Below are 18,108 nucleotides of genomic sequence, written 5' to 3'. Positions count from 1 at the left end.
GCTGTGTGGGGATTTCTATGTGAGTGGCCTCTGTGTGTGCCTGCATGGGTGCAGAATCTGAGCAGGTGAGTGGATGGGCATCTCAGGTGAGCTGGGATGTCAACAAGGTTTCCCCTGGCTGTATGCCATGGCTGCATTGAGCCTGGGTGCTCAAACCAAGTGACATCTTCCTTACTCGAGGTTCAGCTACTATGACTACTTATTGCCTGGTATTTTCTGCCTAGGAACAAGTGGGTGGGACCACCTCACCACAACAATCCTTTTGCAGAGAGCTGATTAGCCAGAGAACGGGAGATTGACAGAAAAATATTCAGGATTCTCTCTCCATTGAAATTCAGTACTGGAGGTTGGGGAAAATAGAAAGAGTGTAGTTTGGGAATCTAGTGGAAACTTAAGAATAAGTAGTAGTAGACCAGCCTCCACTGAACTTAGGTTTTTCATCTGGAGAGAGGACTGCTTTCCGTTCATATCTTTCTGGTGAATGAGTGATTGGAAAAATCCAAAATTTTCTGCTGTGACGGAGGCCAAGCAAGAGGCTTCGAAACTCATTTCTTCAATTCATTGTAAAGTGGCTTTTTACTGAAGATTCTGGGTGAAGTCTTTTTGAGGGGAAAAGGTTCCATTTAATTAGTCCAACTTACCACCCTTGGGAGCATCTGAGGCTGTACAGAAAGGACCGCACAGAAATCCACTCAGTGGCTGCAGGGTCAGTAGCTGTGTGACCTCCCAGCCCATTCACCCGGTAGCGCTGGTGAAATATGCCCTTTAGGTCCTTGAGTAAAATATTCCCTTCTGTATCCAAACCTTTTAAAGTAAAAACTGATCTTTGGTCCAGGTCTGTTGGTTCCAACGCAGCTGAAGTTCCATGTGATGCAACAATCACGTATGCCTGACTGCAGCTTCCTGGTGGGGAACACATACTGCAATTCTTCCCCATAAGATAGCATCAGAGGACCAGGGAGGCCTAGGACTATGAAACAACCATGTGAATAGCACATATGGGCCTGGCTGAAGCTTCCTGGTGGTGAACAAGTAATCCCTACATGTAAGAGGGTTGCTGAAGTCTGGGACACTCTGTACTGCATCCGGCTGGTTCCTCAGCTTCAGCCCATTTGGATTTGTCCAAAGAAGCAGTATATTATGCACCTAAAAAGCTCCTTGTGCCTTTTGAGCCTAGCAGGGACAGGTGCCCTGAGGAAGAAAGAAGGTGCCTCTGAGCCTCCTATAATGAAAGTCTTGTTAACTGAAAGGAATACACTTCCTTCCCATGTAAGACAGCATCATTTGGAAGCTGAGCTCTAGGACATTCTGTACAAGATTTCAGAATCTCGAGTTGGGTCAGTCCCAGCCCCTGCCAACCTAGCAGTTTGAAAGCTCACCAATGCAAGCAGATAAATAGGTACCACTGTGGGGGGAAGGTACATTGGTACCTCGGGTTAAGAACTTATTTCTTTCCGGAAACTGTTCTTAACCTGAGGTACCACTTTAGCTAATGGGGCCTCCCGCTGCCATTGCGCTGCCACCGCACAATTTCTGTTCTCATCCTGAAGCAAATTTCTTAACCCAAGGTACTATTTCTGGGATAGCGGAGTCCATAACCTGAAGTGTCTGTAACCTGAAGCATCTGTAACATGAGGTACCACGGTACATGGTGTTTCTCTGAGCTCTGGCTTTTGTCATGTTGTTCTGTTGCTCCAGAAGCGGTTAAGTCATACTGGCCACATGACCCGGAAAGCTGTCTGTGCTCAAACGCCGGCTCCCTTGGCCTGAAAGTGAGATGGGTGCCTCAACCCCATAGTTGTCTTTGACTGGACTTATCCGTCCATGGGTCCTTTACCTTTTACCTTTTTACTGGGGTATCACAAGCACTTAGCATTGTTAAAATTAAAAGTTGTATGTTCTGGGCCTCAGAGCCCAATCAGCTTCTGAACTTGTCTGAACCCTAACCCTAACCCTAATCCCATAGTTGCCTTCGACTGGACTTTACCATCCAGGGGTCCTTTACCTTTTTACTGGGGTATCACAAGCACTTAGGATTGTTAAAATTAAAAGCTGTATGTTCTGGGCCTCAGAGCCAAATCAGCTACTGAACTTGCCTACCCTGGTGCACCATGCTCCTGTTTTGGTTTGCGTGGCTCAGTCAACCAGGAAATGTGGAGCTGGGCAGAGAACACATTGAAAGGAATGGGCATGCTGCCACAAAAGATAGTATCAGAGGACCACTGAGGTATGGAACATTCTGTAGAGCATCCAGCTGAACCCACATCCCATTAGGATCTGTTAAACAATCAGGACACGATGCACTTAACGGCTCAAGGAACCACCACCCACATCTCTGCTGCTCTTCAGAGCCAGCCCAGAGCCCTCTTGTACCTTGAAGCCCATTAGAATGGGTTGAGCAGCCAAAAAGGCCCCTCTTGGCCTTATATAATGACAGTATTGAGCCTCAGACCGAGAGAATTATTTGAGCTCTCCCTCCTCCTTATTACCAGGAAGCCTAGTCCTCTGTCTCCAAGCAATCACTCTTGAAAACAGTCTTTCTAATCAGACAGAGCTTTTTCCTTGCTAACATGAAGCCATGCTTGGCTCAGGTCTGGCTGCTTGGAGTCTGTCTTTTGCTCTGCCTCAGCTGTGGAGGTAAGTCCCACCTGCCAATGGAAAAACATGGTAGGCCACCAATTCAAGTGTGCTGTATGTCCACCACCTACCTTCCTAAGAACTGGCGAACCCGTAAGCTATTTTCTTTCTCTTTTTAGCTCTGGCACCTATTTCGGGATAATGATTGAAAGGCTAACTTTGGAAATAATGCAAACGTAGCCTGGAGAAAGGCTTTGATGCTATTAAGTGCCAGATCTATACAGGCATCATCACCCACCATGCTTGGGTCAGGGTATTGGCAGAGATGATTTCCACAATCCTGCTATGTCTCCTGTCCTTGTAATCCCTGCACGGTCCCTGCTTCAGAAAGTTTTTCAGGGGCATGAAGCTCTATTGCACAGGGCAGGGGGGTTATTTTATCTTTATTTATTCACTTGTTAAAACATTTGATTTTTAAAAATCAAAGTAGTTTGCAGTAGTCATAAGTGCAGCCTTTCCGCTCCCCAAGCAGTTCAACAACTATTTTTGAAAAAATGTTTAATTGTTTGCATAAACTGGACAGCTTACAATGGCAGCTGCAGGCAGTGCTCCTCCTATCATAGCTGCAGTGACACACACACACACACACACACACACACACACACACACACACCCCGGCTGGTGCAAACTCTCTGGTGTTAACATCTGTTGATGTTGCCCATCCGGCTGTTGTAGGGTTGCCATACGTCGGAAGCAGTGTCCCAGCAGAAATCACCAAAATGTCAGTGGAAATCTAGACATATGGCAACCCATGTCAGCATTATCATTTTGGGCAATTTTCCTTAAAAATAGCTCACAAACATCATTATTCTTCTCTCTCTTTTTTTGCAATTTTGTCCCAACAGCTCAACAACCCTCACTAATAATAATAAGAATAATAGCTCTACAACTTTAGTGTCTAGATTTTTACTTTTTGAAATATGGCAACTCTAAGCTGCTGCTTGGTACCTGCCAGTCTCAGGAGACTCACTAGAGGACCCTTTCTGCAAAGTCTCTACAATGCTGGAGCTGGCTGCACCCTCAGATGCCTGTTATGGGGATGTGGCAGAGGGGAGGGTCCTCCTGGTTCTAGGCAGCCTGAGACGCAGCCAATCACATTCTGCGGAACTCCGTGGGGCTCAATTTACACCTTCTGTTGAATTTGCAGACTCTTCTGCACAGCGGAATGATGAGCAGTACGTGCCACATACTTTACTTTACTTTATTTACACTTCAATGCTGAGAGATTACAAACATGCATCTTGCCTCTGCGAGAGCAGAGAAGCAACTCCTCTCCTCGGAAACACCGAGAGAACTGTGAAAAACAGGAAACCAGTGTTCGTCACATCCAGTCTCCCTTTCCCGTGGGAAACCCAACAGTACTCTGACTGTGGAATGCAAAACATTGTCCCGTGACAAGCACTTCGCTGCACAGTGAAGGAAGCAGAAACCAACACCCTCAATGTCCTTTTTAGACTCAGGGCATCTCAACATTTTTATTTTTATTTTATAATTTTTATTGCGAAGTTAACACATCAATACCAAGCCATACATAAAGAATATGATAAAGAAAAAGAAAAAAATAAAGGGGGAAAGGGGGAAAAAGAAAAGTAGACCATAAAAGAATAAAGAAAAGTATCATATTTCAATGGGACGCGGGTGGCGCTGTGGGTAAAAGCCTCAGCGCCTAGGGCTTGCCAATCGAAAGGTCGGCGGTTCGAATCCCCGCAGCGGGGTGCGCTCCCGTTGCTCGGTCCCAGCGCCTGCCAACCTAGCAGTTCGAAAGCACCCTCGGGTGCAAGTAGATAAATAGGGACCGCTTTCTAGCGGGAAGGTAAACGGCGTTTCCGTGTGCAGCTCTGGCTCGCCAGAGCAGCGATGTCACGCTGGCCACGTGACCCGGAAGTGTCTTCGGACAGCGCTGGCCCCTGGCCTCTTGAGTGAGATGGGCGCACAACCCCAGAGTCTGGCAAGACTGGTCCGTACGGGCAGGGGTACCTTTACCTTTTACCTTTATCATATTTCAATACAATAAACACTGTTTTATAAAATAATAATAGTAATAGACTTCCATCACTCTCACAACACTTCCTTTCACATTTTATATTTTATCTGTATTTCAGTATTACTTTCAATATATTGATATGTATATATGTATGTTTCCCCTTTTCCATTCACGAGGTCATTCTAGACACAGCCAAATTTTTACTTTAGAACCTTGTCTTTCTAAATAATTATTCAAGCACTTTCATTCCTTCTTGACTGTATTCATTGCCTTTAGTCTTATTATATCTGTCAATTTGGCCAGTTCCAAATATTCACATAATTTACATAGCCATTCTTCTTTGGTCGGTACCTGGTTACCCTTCCAGTACTTAGCCACCAGGATTCTCGCCACTGATGTCACGTAGTATTTTCTCTAGAAATATCACTATTCAATACTCCCAAAAAGTATGTTTCTGGTCTTTTGCTATGTGAAGTTCTTAGTAACTTTTTTATTTCTTCATGGATCATGTCCCAGAACTTTCTGATCAACAGATGATTTTCTCTTTCTTTCTTTCTTTCTTTCTTTCTTTCTTTCTTCTTCCACTGACAGCAAATGCCTTAATGTGTACTGTGTGCGATTCAGAGGGTGAAGGACAGCCGTGTGTACCAGTTGCCCCATATGTAGAAAAATGCCCTGATGATCCACATACAGGACACCCTGTAGCCTGCGTCTTGTACAGAATCACTTCAAGTGAGTGGTCCTTCTTGCCTTTCCCTCCCCCTTATTTTCAGTGCATTTCCATGGGTGGGTGGTGGGGCATGGCTAGTATGACTGGGTGCAGAGGAGGTCGGGGATCTTGCAATTTCAGCAGAACAAGAACTACGAGAGAAGCACCTCGTTCCAATGGAAGCTCTAAGCTACGCTAATGCGAAACCTGATTCCAAGCCCTCAGTCACATGATGAAATGTATCCCCCTGGAAATCCTTTGAATCAACAATACCTGCAAGCAGTAGGAAAAACATGAGTTTTCTAAGTTTACTTATAATTCTCCAGTCAAACTCTAGCATGCCAAGGTACAGAAAGGATCCTGGATACAGAAAGGATCCATGTGATACAGTCCACCTGGCTGAGGTATCTCAAGTCAGGGGCCAGGTTGGGCCCTCTGGCCAGTGGCATCCCAATTGCAATGCTTCACCTAATGTCATGGGAAATTTCCATTCATTCTTGAGGATAAATGGGGGTGTTGGTTGCTGTACCTGGGAACAGTGGTAGCAAAAACCTGCCTTTCAGCACAGACCCCCGTTTCCCCAGCTGCCTCTGATGGGGACCTTGCCATGAGCGGATCCTTCTATTACCATCACACATCTTTCGCTAGATTCTAACAGTAACCCAGATACTTTTCTTTCTCTTCCCAGTGGTAACTAAACATGTGTTGCGCTACTACAAACGATGCGGCTTCTATGCCAGGGGCTGCAAAACTCGAAAGGTCCACCATACTGTAAAGCAAGTGCACGAGCTCCACTGCTGTAATGACAGAGACCACTGCCTTTGAATGCAGTCTAAGGAAGATGCTGTATTAAAAGATCTCTGATGTGAACAAAGGGCTGTGCGTTACGTTGCTGTGTGGGGATGTCTATGTGAGTGGTCTCTGTGTGGGCCCAGTGGCATTCAGTGGTCTTGGCAAGCAAGTGGACGGGCATGCTTTTTAAAAATTAAAAATTAAAAATTCTGTGCCACATTTCAGCATTCTTGGAGGCCAGGGAGGAGGGGAGCTTGTCACAGCTGGAGGAGAAGACTCCCTGGCTTCTTCAGCAGTCTCTTGATCACCACTGCCGTCCTTTGCTTCAGCCTTGGAGTCTGAACTGCTCCCTGTCACAGGCTCTTCCTGCTCACTAAAGCCTGTTGTGGTTCGAGGACCCGAACCCCGCGATGTGAAATGAAGACACAGGGACATGCGATATAAGGTTAATGGGCTAGAAAAGGCCACAACTTTATTGATTACAGCAATGAAAAGGTATTGGCTTAGGCATTGGATCACGAAACAAGTGGGTTTATTCACCAGGGGTTCATCACCTGTTGATGCTAATCCAACTATAGGCTCACCCCTGATGTCACCGAGGGTCGTGCCATGGCCTCCCGCCAAGCAGGCTTCGGACGGAATACACGACCGCCAGATTCCTTTAACGGAATACCCCTAGAAATTGAAGGCATAGGCGATGGCCACACCTAGCACTTCAACACACCACAACACATTATTCCAATGCCTAACCTACCCACCAATACCACAAAAGGTTGTGACGATTGCTACGAGGTAGGCGAAAAAACCAAGAAGCCTAATGCCAAATGGAAAAAACTCCTACCAGGCCCCCCGGGCAACCGGGGCGACCAACCTAAGGTCCATAGCAAGGCCAATGACCTAAGCCCTAACTCAAAGGGAGTGGAGGGTGGGTGACTCGCACAGGACAACGAAGAGAAATGAGGCCGGGGAGAGAGGCTGGCACTGCAGCATAAAGGCTGCTGGACACGACCCCCCCATGGCACCTGGTTGGATGGCCACCGGGGGGGGGGGGCATGAGTGCCAGCCAGGTGAGTTGGAGGCAGGGGGCAACGCCCCCTGCTAGGAGCAGTGTTCGGGCTCCCGCCCACAACCACTCCCCTCTCTTTCAGGGAGGAGAGTCTTTGCCCCTTTAGCTTCCGACACCTCCTCTCACCAATCTTCTCGCTTTGACTTCTGTGTCCCAACAGCTATCCCCGGCTCTGAGCCTTCCTCCTCTGGGGGTTCCCCCAGCTGGAGCCTCCCCACCCCTGCTGACAGCCCTCTTCATTACCGCCTTGGGGAAGGGGCACTCTTCACAGTGACATAGCACTAACCTCATTGCTCTGGGAAACTTCTTGCCCTCAATTCATTGAACTGTTTCCCCTAACACACTCTGCCCATATTGTAGTGTGCTTTGTTTTCCCCTGTATTTTCAGGATACTCCTAACTTTTAGCAATCTGAATGCCACAGGTAGCTAAATTCAAGGTGCTGCTCTCCCATGAAGGGATTAATCTATGCCAGCTCCCCACCCTTTCAGTGTTTCCCAATGCTGGTGACAGCTTGCAACAGCCTCCTGTGCGTTTCCGAGCACAATTCAAAGTATTGATGCTAACCTTTAAAGCCCTAAATGGCCTTGGTCCGGTATACCTAAAGGAGCATCTCCACCTCCATCGTTCTGCCCGGACACTAAGGTCCAGCATCGAGGGCCTTCTGGCGGTTCCCTCGCTGTGAGAAGCCAAGTTACAGGGAACCAGACAGAGGGCCTTCTTGGTAGCGGCATCCGCCCTGTGGAACACCCTCTGATCAGATGTCAAAAAGAAAAACAACTACCAGATTTTTAGAAGACATCTGAAGGCAGCTCTGTTTAGGAAAGCTTTTAATGTTTAATAGGTTATTGTATTTTAATATTTCGTTGGAAGCTGCCCAGAGTGGCTGGAGAAACCCAGCCAGATAGGCGAGGTATGAATAAATTATTCTTATTAATTATTATTATGCAATGCGCCATCCTCTTCCTGGTGTCATGTAAAGAGCTGCCACAACAACTGCCTCCACCACCAACACCACATAAGCATATAGAGTTTTATTATTGCAATACAAACGCTTTATGCTGGTTTTCCTATACAACATCAACAAACAGAAACAAGGGAAAGATTTATTCCTTCAGAGAAAGAGAGAGGAGAGACTGTGAACCCTGCGCTGCCCCCAAATTTGTTCCAGACGGCTGAGGGAACCCCTAGAACGTATGCAATGGTCACATAGGAGGGAGCCTTATTGCAAAAGCGGAAGTCCTTGCCCTGGCAGGACACTTATTTACTTAGCACCACCTCAGATACAACTCACAAGAGCACATCTGAACCTACATTTGTGTATAGACCCAACAAAAATTGGGGTTGCCATTGTCAGCTTCGCCTTTGAGCCAGTGCCACCGACTGGGCTCAACCACTTCAGCCCCGACTGAGCCAGGCGAGCTGGGGTAGCATTTCCAGAGACCACCTTCTGCACAGGAACAGGTCTAAGTGCTGTGGACTCACAACTCAGAGCTGTGAGCACCGAACTCACTTCCAGAAAACAGCAGAGTACAGCAGAGCATAAATCACTCGGACGACAGCACTGAATAATATCTTCTTTTATTCTCTACAGCTACTGTACTATAGAAACTATATACAAAGCTTTATGGAGATGCTGGACAGCACTGAGTTTTGCAGCTGCTTTTGCAGTGACCTTATCTACACAGAGGTAACACTCAGTCTCTCCCTCTTTGAAGTAAGGCCAGAGCGGAATAAGTAGCGAGCAAAAGTCCGCCCCCTACTCTCTGGAGCATCAGCAGATTCTTGCAATGGGAGGGGTGAAATATCCTCAGCCGTATGTCTGGAATTTCCTGGACATTGCCAGGATTCAGCTGTTGGAAATAGTGCCTGGGTGGAAATTGCTGAAATGTCCGTGAAAATCAGGACCCATGGCAACCCGTGTTGGAAGTGTAGCTTCTGGCGAATTTCCTTAAAAATAGCTAAGAAAGAAAGAAAGAAAGAAAGAAAGAAAGAAAGAAAGAAAGAAAGCCATGCACCAATGGGGTCATGGGAGTCAAGGAGTGTCCTGAATAGGAAAATAGTGGGGTGGAGTGTACCAAAGATGAAATCCCTGAAGTGGGGTGGGGGGGGGGGAGAGAGAGAGAGAGATAAAACTTAGCATATTGTTCAGAGTAAATAGCCTGAATACCATTAAGAAACATTGGACCCATATCCATAAGTTCTAAATTTCTTTTCATAAAATACCAAGACACATTATCAAATGCCTTCTCAGCATCTATAAATATCAAAGCTGCTTGTTTATCTTTCCTGGAACCCAAATATTCAATTAAATCAATTATATTTCTAACATTACCTTTCATTTGTCTCCCAGGTAAGAATCCCATCTGAGCGATAGCTCTATATTTATATTTACCACATTCGTCTCCCAAAATAAAATCTAACGCGTGCACCTTCTCTGTGTACACATTACCAGCCTGTTCTGGATCAAAGTCATGCTGCAAGATTCCATCTTCTTATCTGGCATCCCCAAGTGTTCTGTTCTGTTATTATCATCCCACATTTCAAGCATTAGGTCTACAAAGCAGAGCAATCAATGTGCAATGACTGCAGTGAATGGGATCTTGTAGGCTTTTTAAACACACACACACACACACACACACACACACTCTCTCTCTCTCTCACACACACACACACACTACATCACAACCCAAGCACAGAATTTCCTTGTGCCTTGAAGAGTATCCAGTGATGAGGCTCAATGGTTACAAAACACAGAGCTGAGATGACCATTCGATAGACCAGAAACAAAATGTTCGGCTTCCCTTGTACTCATTGCGCCACCAGTGAAGACTGTTCAAATGGAACTGGATTCATTTTACCCATACTCAGTAAGAGCTGATCTGGTACTGCGCACAACCCAGCTGCAATCCTACACAACGCGGGTGACTAAGCCCCACTGATTTCTGAGTAAACAGGCATAGGGTTGCAGTGCAGATCTAAATCACTTATACAAACATGCAAGTTGAGCTCAGGTGGATCACGCCAAAGGCCTGTGCAGTCCACCCTCCTGCTCACTCCCTGCCCATGGGCAGCCCACAAGTGGGGCATAATTGCACTCTCTCACTTGCGATCTCCAGCAACAGGTATGCAGAGAGAGAGAGATTACCCCAGATACCATATAGGCATTATGATTGGCAGGTATGATAGCCTTAGGCCCCATGGAGAATCGTTTATGTTGCCAAAAGGCAAAATTGCACCGGTATTTACATGGCCTTTCAGCTGCCTTGGCTCAAGACACATGCTCTGGTCTAAGCAATGTAAGGCCTGGCCTGGCCTGTCCTGACTATACTGGCTACCAATTAATTTCCATGCCTACCGTATTTTTCGCCCCATAGGGCACACCGGCCCATAGGGCGCACCTAGTTTGGGGGGGGGGATAAAGAAAAAAATTATTTTCCCCCCAGGTGCGGGTCTGGGGCGGGGGAAGCCCGAGCTTCCCCCGACCCCAGCCCCCAGAACAGGCTGCTCTCCGCAAGCCGTAGGACCCCTCCCGCGGTTTGCGCAGAGCTACACAAAGCCTGGCGTGACTGCTCAGTGCGCCCAGGCTTCGGGATTCAGGCAGCTCTCCACAAGCCGTGGGAGCCTGGCGGGAACTCCCGCGGGCTCCCAAGGCTTGCGGATAGCTTCCTGAAGCCTGCATTCGCCCCATACGACGCACACACATTTCCCCTTCATTTTTGCAGGGGAAAAAGTGAGTCCTATAGGGCGAAAAATACGGTAATTGAAAGTGCTATGTTTGATCTATAAAGCCTTATGCTGCTCAAGACCCCAATACCATAAGAATCACCTCTCACCAGACAAATTATGTTTTATATATGCTGTAAGCTGCCCAGAGTGGCTGGGGAAACCCAGCCAGATGGGTGGGGTATTATTATTATTATTATTATTATTATTATTATTATTATTATTATACTAACCCAGGCCCTGTGTTCTTCCCCGCTATCTTCTACATACACCCTGATTTGAATGTTTGGGATCAGTTGGCTCTGATTCTGATTCTCCTTCCTTGTTTTCTTGTGATATTTTAAGTTATATGCTGTTAAACCTCTATCTTTTGGGGTCAAGTTCTTTAATCTTATTTTCCAATGCAGATTGAATTGTGTATGGTTGAATCATAGAATCATAGAATCATAGAGTTGGAAGAGACCACAAGGGCCATCGAGTCCAACCCGCTGCCAAGCAGGAAACACCATCAGAGTACTCCTGACATATGGTTGTCAAGCCTCTGCTTAAAGACCTCCAAAGAAGGAGACTCCACCACACTCCTTGGCAGCAAATTCCACTGTCGAACAGCTCTTACTGTCAGGAAGTTCCTCCTAATGTTTAGGTGGAATCTTTTTTCTTGTAGTTTGGAACCATTGATCCGTGTCCGCTTCTCTGGAGCAGCAGAAAACAACCTTTCTCCCTCCTCTATGTGACATCCTTTTATATATTTGAACATGGCTATCATATCACCCCTTAACCTCCTCTTCTCCAGGCTAAACATGCCCAGCTCCCTTAGCCGTTCCTCATAAGGCATCATTTCCAGGCCTTTGACCATTTTGGTTGCCCTCCTCTGGACACGTTCCAGTTTGTCAGTGTCCTTCTTGAACTGTGGTGCCCAGAACTGGACACAGTACTCCAGGTGAGGTCTGACCAGAGCAGAATACAGTGGCACTATTACTTCCCTTGATCTAGATGCTATACTCCTATTGATGCAGCCCAGAATTGCATTGGCTTTTTTAGCTGCCGCGTCACACTGTTGGCTCATGTCAAGTTTGTGGTCAACCAAGACTCCTAGATCCTTTTCACATGTACTGCTCTCAAGCCAGGTGTCACCCATCTTGTATTTGTGCCTCTCATTTTTTTTGCCCAAGTGCAATACTTTACATTTCTCCCTGTTAAAATTCATCTTGTTTGTTTTGGCCCAGTTCTCTAATCTGTCAAGGTCGTTTTGAAGTGTGATCCTGTCCTCTGGGGTGTTAGCCACCCCTCCCAGTTTGGTGTTGTCAGAGCTTCCCCTAGGTTCCAGCTCACAGAGGACCAACGCCAGGCTGTCGTTATGTACAAAAGTCTTTATTGAAGTTCAGTTTCCATTTCAAAGCCGCAGCGCGCAGCTCTACGTCTTAAACCCTAGACCGGCGAAGCTCCGTCTGAATCTCCTCCCCTCTGACACCAGTTTAAGATCCTAGCCCTGCTCCACCTCTTCCTCTCCTCTCTCCTCCTGTGGGTCCTCCTGCCCGCTGGGGCATTCACCATTCTGGACTCTTCTGACGCTGAGTCGCCTGACTCCTCCCCCTGCCTCCTGCGGGCTTTAGGACCTGGTTCCCAATCCTCGTTCTCTGCTGTCCCGCGCTCCTGTACATTTGAACTTGGCACTCGCACCAACCCCGTGATCCTCCTCCTGACCGTTACACTGCTTCTATCACTGCTTCCTTCCTCCTGGAAGCTGGCTGGACGTGACCTCCCCACCGCTGCCTGACTCTCCGATGTAGGCGTGGTCAACCCTGACTCATCTTCTCTCCCTGGTGGTGAATACGCTGGCCCTGATACCTGGGACTCCTCCCCCCCACTACGCTCTGGTGGGGAAGCTGGTCCTGATCTCCAACTGCTGCTCTGGGAGTCCCCGCTGGCCCCTTGTTTCTGGAGTGTCCCCCTTGGGGCCCCCCTTGCCCTGACCACCGGCGCCCCCTTCTGTGAATCTTCCGATTCGCTGGAGAGGCTCATGGAATCTCTTGGGCTACTGTCATCTTCTCCTACGCTGCCCTCGGATTGCTCCCCCTCGCTCTCCATCTCCTCCCTTCCCTGTGCTCCCACTCTTGAGTCCCTGACAGGTGTCATCTGCAAATTTGATCAGGATGCCCTTGAGTCCATCATCCAAGTCGTTGATAAAGATGTTGAATAAGACCGGGCCCAAGACAGAACCCTGTGGCACCCCACTAGTCACTCTTCTCCAGGATGAAGAGGAACCATTGATGAGCACCCTTTGGGTCCGGTCAGTCAGCCAGTTACAAATCCACGGAGTGGTAGCATAGTCAAGTCCGCATTTTACCAGCTTCTTTACAAGAATATCATGGGGCACCTTGTCAAATGCCTTGCTGAAATCAAGGTAGACTACATCCACTGCGTTCCCTTCATCTACCAGGCTTGTAATTCTGTCAAACAACGAGATCAGGTTAGTCTGACATGACTTATTTTTCAGAAATCCATGCTGACTATTGGTGATCACAGCATTCCTTTCTAGGTGCTCACAGACTGTTTGCTTAATGATCTGCTCCAGAATCTTCCCAGAAGAGGCCTTAGCGGTCGCATTAAGATAAGTAACTCACTGGAACAGCTTAACAAGAAGGTGGATGTGGTAACTACCAAAATTGATAATTTGGGACAAAAAGTGAACATCAATACAGAAACTATTCAGAAATTGATACAGGAACCTACTTTGACATGGCAAACTGTGGAGAAGGCTAGGGAGAAAGTTGTTGCCGTTGAACCTAAAGCAACACAGTTGGAGAGAGAGAGAGTCCCAGCCTTACAGATGCAATGAGTTGATGCCTTCTACGACTGAATTTAAAGAAAATCAGATTTTGAGGATTAGAGCCCTACCTGAACTGGAGAAGGAGAGTTTGATGGATTTTATCACGCAGGAATTTGCTGATTTTGGGGACCTGGACTTGGGTCAAGAAGAGATTAAAATTGAGAGGGCCTTCAGACTTGGAAGAGGAGGGGGAAAAGAGAAGAACAAAATAAGAGACTGTTGGAACTACCAGAAGAACCCAGAAGAACAACAGTCAATAGTGGAAATTTTGAAAGACGTCCCGAAATATCTTTTGGATTTTGGGTTTAACTACGGAGATTTGGTTGCCCTGTTGAGAAGGAATAAAATCATTTCTAGGTGGGAGCTTCCCCGAGATCTACTCTTCAGCCTCAAAGGAAGGAAAATGAAAATAAGATCAGTAGAAGACAAAGTAAAGTGCATGTATAAATACAAAGAAGACTTGCAGAAGGAACTTGGAAAAGAGTTAAGAGCATCGGACAGAAGATTACCAGGTTGATGGACTATATGGAATTGGCGGAAATGACTGGCAGAATCCGAGACCTGGGAGAAGAGATGGTGGAAGAAGATTGGAAAAGTTTAAAGACTATTTATAGAAATATTGTAAAATTAATGAGTGTTAGAAAAATGTTGGAATGAATTCATATGGCTTTAGCAGAAATGTTATAAGGAAATAGATTATTAGAGTATTAAAGGGAAAATAAGGTTAAAATATGTTAAGACAATTATATGACAGAAAATAGAGGAAGATGGAAAGGAATTGCTGAAACAATTAATAGAAGTGGAATACAAAAAGGGAGGTGTGAGGAGGTCGTTGGAACAAGTGAATGAAAGATAAGATATTGAAATGATATGATGTGTGTTTTAAATTGTTTTTTCTTTGTTTGGTTTGGTTTGTTGTGTTAATGTTGTGTTGTGTAATGTTTATACATTGTATTGTATTATATTCTTTTCTCTTCTTTTTTTCTTTCCTTTTTTGTAATGTTTAAATGTAATAAATATTATTTTTTTAAAAAAAAGACATGTAAACAAAGAATCATGCCTTACAGCAGGTGCCTCCCTCCCTCCCTCCCTTTCTTCTTTTAACAGCAAATGCCTTAATCTGTAGCCTGTGCAGTTCAGAGGGTCCAGGACAGCCGTGTATACAAGCTGCCCCTTATGAAGAGAAATGCCCTGATGATCCGCGTACAGGAGACCCTGCAGCCTGCGTCTTGTACAGAATCACTTCAAGTGAGTGGTCCTTCTTGTCTTTCCCTCCCCGTCCCCCTTATTTTCAGTGCATTTCCATGAGTGGCTGATGGGGCATGGCTAGTATCACTGGGTGCAGAGGAGGCCGGGGATCTTGCAACTTCAGTAGTACAAGTAGTACAATGGAAGCTTAGAGCTTCCATTGGAATGAGGTCCTTCTCTCGTTGTTCAAGCACCTCCTTCCAATGGAGCTCTAAGCTATCCTAATGCAGCCTCCATACGAAACCTGATTGCAAGCCTTCAGAAACATGACAGAACGTATTCCCCTGGAAATTCGTTGAAGCAACAATACCTGCAGGCAGTGAGAGAAACATGAAGTTTCTAAGTTCACTTTTGATTCTCCAGTCAAACTCTAGCAGGTCAAGGTACAGATGGGATCCTGGATAAGTCCATGTGATGCAGTCCACCTGGCTGAGGTATCTCAAGTCAGGGGCAAGGTTGGGCCCTCTGGCCAATGGCATCCCAATTGCAGTGCTTCACCTAATGCTAGGGAAGAGCTGCCAATCATTCTTGTGGATAAGCAGGGGGGTTGGGTGCTATACCAGGCAACAGTGGTAGCAAAAACCTGCCCTTCAGCACAGACCCCCGTTTCCCCAGCTGTCACTGATGGGGACCTAGCAAGGGTGGATCCTGACATTATCATCAAGCATCTTTCACCAGTTACTAACAGTAACCCAGATTCTTTTCTTTCTTTTCCCTTCAGAAACTGGACGTGTGTTGCGCTACTACAAAAAATGTGGCTTCTATACCAGCGACTGCAAAACTCGAAAAGTCTACGATGACGTACCGGAAGTGCACGAACTCGACTGCTGTAACGACAGAGACCACTGCCTTTGAATGTCGTTTAAGAAGGATGCTGTATTAAAAGAACTCCTATGTGAACAAATGGCTGTGCAATTTGAGTTAGGTTGCTGTGTGGGGATTTCTATGTGAGTGGCCTCTGTGTGTGCCTGCATGGGTGCAGAATCTGAGCAGGTGAGTGGATGGGCATCTCAGGTGAGCTGGGATGTCAACAAGGTTTCCCCTGGCTGTATGCCATGGCTGCATTGAGCCTGGGTGCTCAAACCAAGTGACATCTTCCTTACTCGAGGTTCAGCTACTATGACTACTTATTGCCTGGTATTTTCTGCCTAGGAACAAGTGGGTGGGACCACCTCACCACAACAATCCTTTTGCAGAGAGCTGATTAGCCAGAGAACGGGAGATTGACAGAAAAATATTCAGGATTCTCTCTCCATTGAAATTCAGTACTGGAGGTTGGGGAAAATAGAAAGAGTGTAGTTTGGGAATCTAGTGGAAACTTAAGAATAAGTAGTAGTAGACCAGCCTCCACTGAACTTAGGTTTTTCATCTGGAGAGAGGACTGCTTTCCGTTCATATCTTTCTGGTGAATGAGTGATTGGAAAAATCCAAAATTTTCTGCTGTGACGGAGGCCAAGCAAGAGGCTTCGAAACTCATTTCTTCAATTCATTGTAAAGTGGCTTTTTACTGAAGATTCTGGGTGAAGTCTTTTTGAGGGGAAAAGGTTCCATTTAATTAGTCCAACTTACCACCCTTGGGAGCATCTGAGGCTGTACAGAAAGGACCGCACAGAAATCCACTCAGTGGCTGCAGGGTCAGTAGCTGTGTGACCTCCCAGCCCATTCACCCGGTAGCGCTGGTGAAATATGCCCTTTAGGTCCTTGAGTAAAATATTCCCTTCTGTATCCAAACCTTTTAAAATAAAAACTGATCTTTGGTCCAGGTCTGTTGGTTCCAACGCAGCTGAAGTTCCATGTGATGCAACAATCACGTATGCCTGACTGCAGCTTCCTGGTGGGGAACACATACTGCAATTCTTCCCTTAAGATAGCATCAGAGGACCAGGGAGGCCTAGGACTATGAAACAACCATGTGAGTAGCACATATGGGCCTGGCTGAAGCTTCCTGGTGGTGAACAAGTAATCCCTACATGTAAGAGGGTTGCTGAAGTCTGGGACACTCTGTACTGCATCCGGCTGGTTCCTCAGCTTCAGCCCATTTGGATTTGTCCAAAGAAGCAGTATATTATGCACCTAAAAAGCTCCTTGTGCCTTTTGAGCCTAGCAGGGACAGGTGCCCTGAGGAAGAAAGAAGGTGCCTCTGAGCCTCCTATAATGAAAGTCTTGTTAACTGAAAGGAATACACTTCCTTCCCATGTAAGACAGCATCATTTGGAAGCTGAGCTCTAGGACATTCTGTACAGGGTTTCAGAATCTCGAGTTGGGTCAGTCCCAGCCCCTGCCAACCTAGCAGTTTGAAAGCTCACCAATGCAAGCAGATAAATAGGTACCACTGTGGGGGGAAGGTACATTGGTACCTCGGGTTAAGAACTTATTTCTTTCCGGAAACTGTTTTTAACCTGAGGTACCACTTTAGCTAATGGGGCCTCCCGCTGCCGTTGCGCTGCCACCGCACGATTTCTGTTCTCATCCTGAAGCAAATTTCTTAATCCAAGGTACTATTTCTGGGATAGCGGAGTCCATAACCTGAAGTGTCTGTAACCTGAAGCATCTGTAACATGAGGTACCACGGTACATGGTGTTTCTCTGAGCTCTGGCTTTTGTCATGTTGTTCTGTTGCTCCAGAAGCGGTTAAGTCATACTGGCCACATGACCCGGAAAGCTGTCTGTGCTCAAACGCCGGCTCCCTTGGCCTGAAAGTGAGATGGGTGCCTCAACCCCATAGTTGTCTTTGACTGGACTTATCCGTCCATGGGTCCTTTACCTTTTACCTTTTTACTGGGGTATCACAAGCACTTAGCATTGTTAAAATTAAAAGTTGTATGTTCTGGGCCTCAGAGCCCAATCAGCTTCTGAACTTGTCTGAACCCTAACCCTAACCCTAATCCCATAGTTGCCTTCGACTGGACTTTACCATCCAGGGGTCCTTTACCTTTTTACTGGGGTATCACAAGCACTTAGGATTGTTAAAATTAAAAGCTGTATGTTCTGGGCCTCAGAGCCAAATCAGCTACTGAACTTGCCTACCCTGGTGCACCATGCTCCTGTTTTGGTTTGCGTGGCTCAGTCAACCAGGAAATGTGGAGCTGGGCAGAGAACACATTGAAAGGAATGGGC

At 46.5% G+C, this 18,108-nt stretch overlaps 1 protein-coding gene and 1 long non-coding RNA gene across 2 annotated transcripts in view; one reads left to right on the top strand and one right to left on the bottom strand.

The window, feature by feature from the left end:
• The window catches only part of LOC310838256, a 49,995-nt gene that overhangs the window by 16,972 nt on the left and 14,915 nt on the right, over positions 1 to 18,108 (bottom strand). The window contains exons 2-3 of the long non-coding RNA XR_014560858.1: positions 16,561 to 16,723; positions 642 to 804 (exon numbers count right to left, since the gene is read on the bottom strand). This is a non-coding gene — a long non-coding RNA (uncharacterized lncRNA). The remainder of the gene's footprint in view (positions 1 to 641; positions 805 to 16,560; positions 16,724 to 18,108) is intronic.
• On the top strand, positions 2,473 to 15,895 carry LOC310838082 (uncharacterized protein). The gene is made up of 3 exons (XM_083725478.1): positions 2,473 to 2,637; positions 14,851 to 14,991; positions 15,713 to 15,895. Exons 1-3 carry the CDS (start codon positions 2,571 to 2,573, stop codon positions 15,844 to 15,846), a joined length of 342 nt encoding a protein of 113 aa, XP_083581604.1. The 5' UTR covers positions 2,473 to 2,570; the 3' UTR covers positions 15,847 to 15,895.

The sequence above is a fragment of the Podarcis gaigeae genome, assembly GCF_964106915.1.
Source record: "Podarcis gaigeae genome assembly, chromosome: 2".
Classification (NCBI taxonomy): Eukaryota; Metazoa; Chordata; class Lepidosauria; order Squamata; family Lacertidae; genus Podarcis; species Podarcis gaigeae.
Note: the sequence above shows the minus strand (reverse complement) of the source record. Positions and strands in the feature narration are given on the sequence as shown.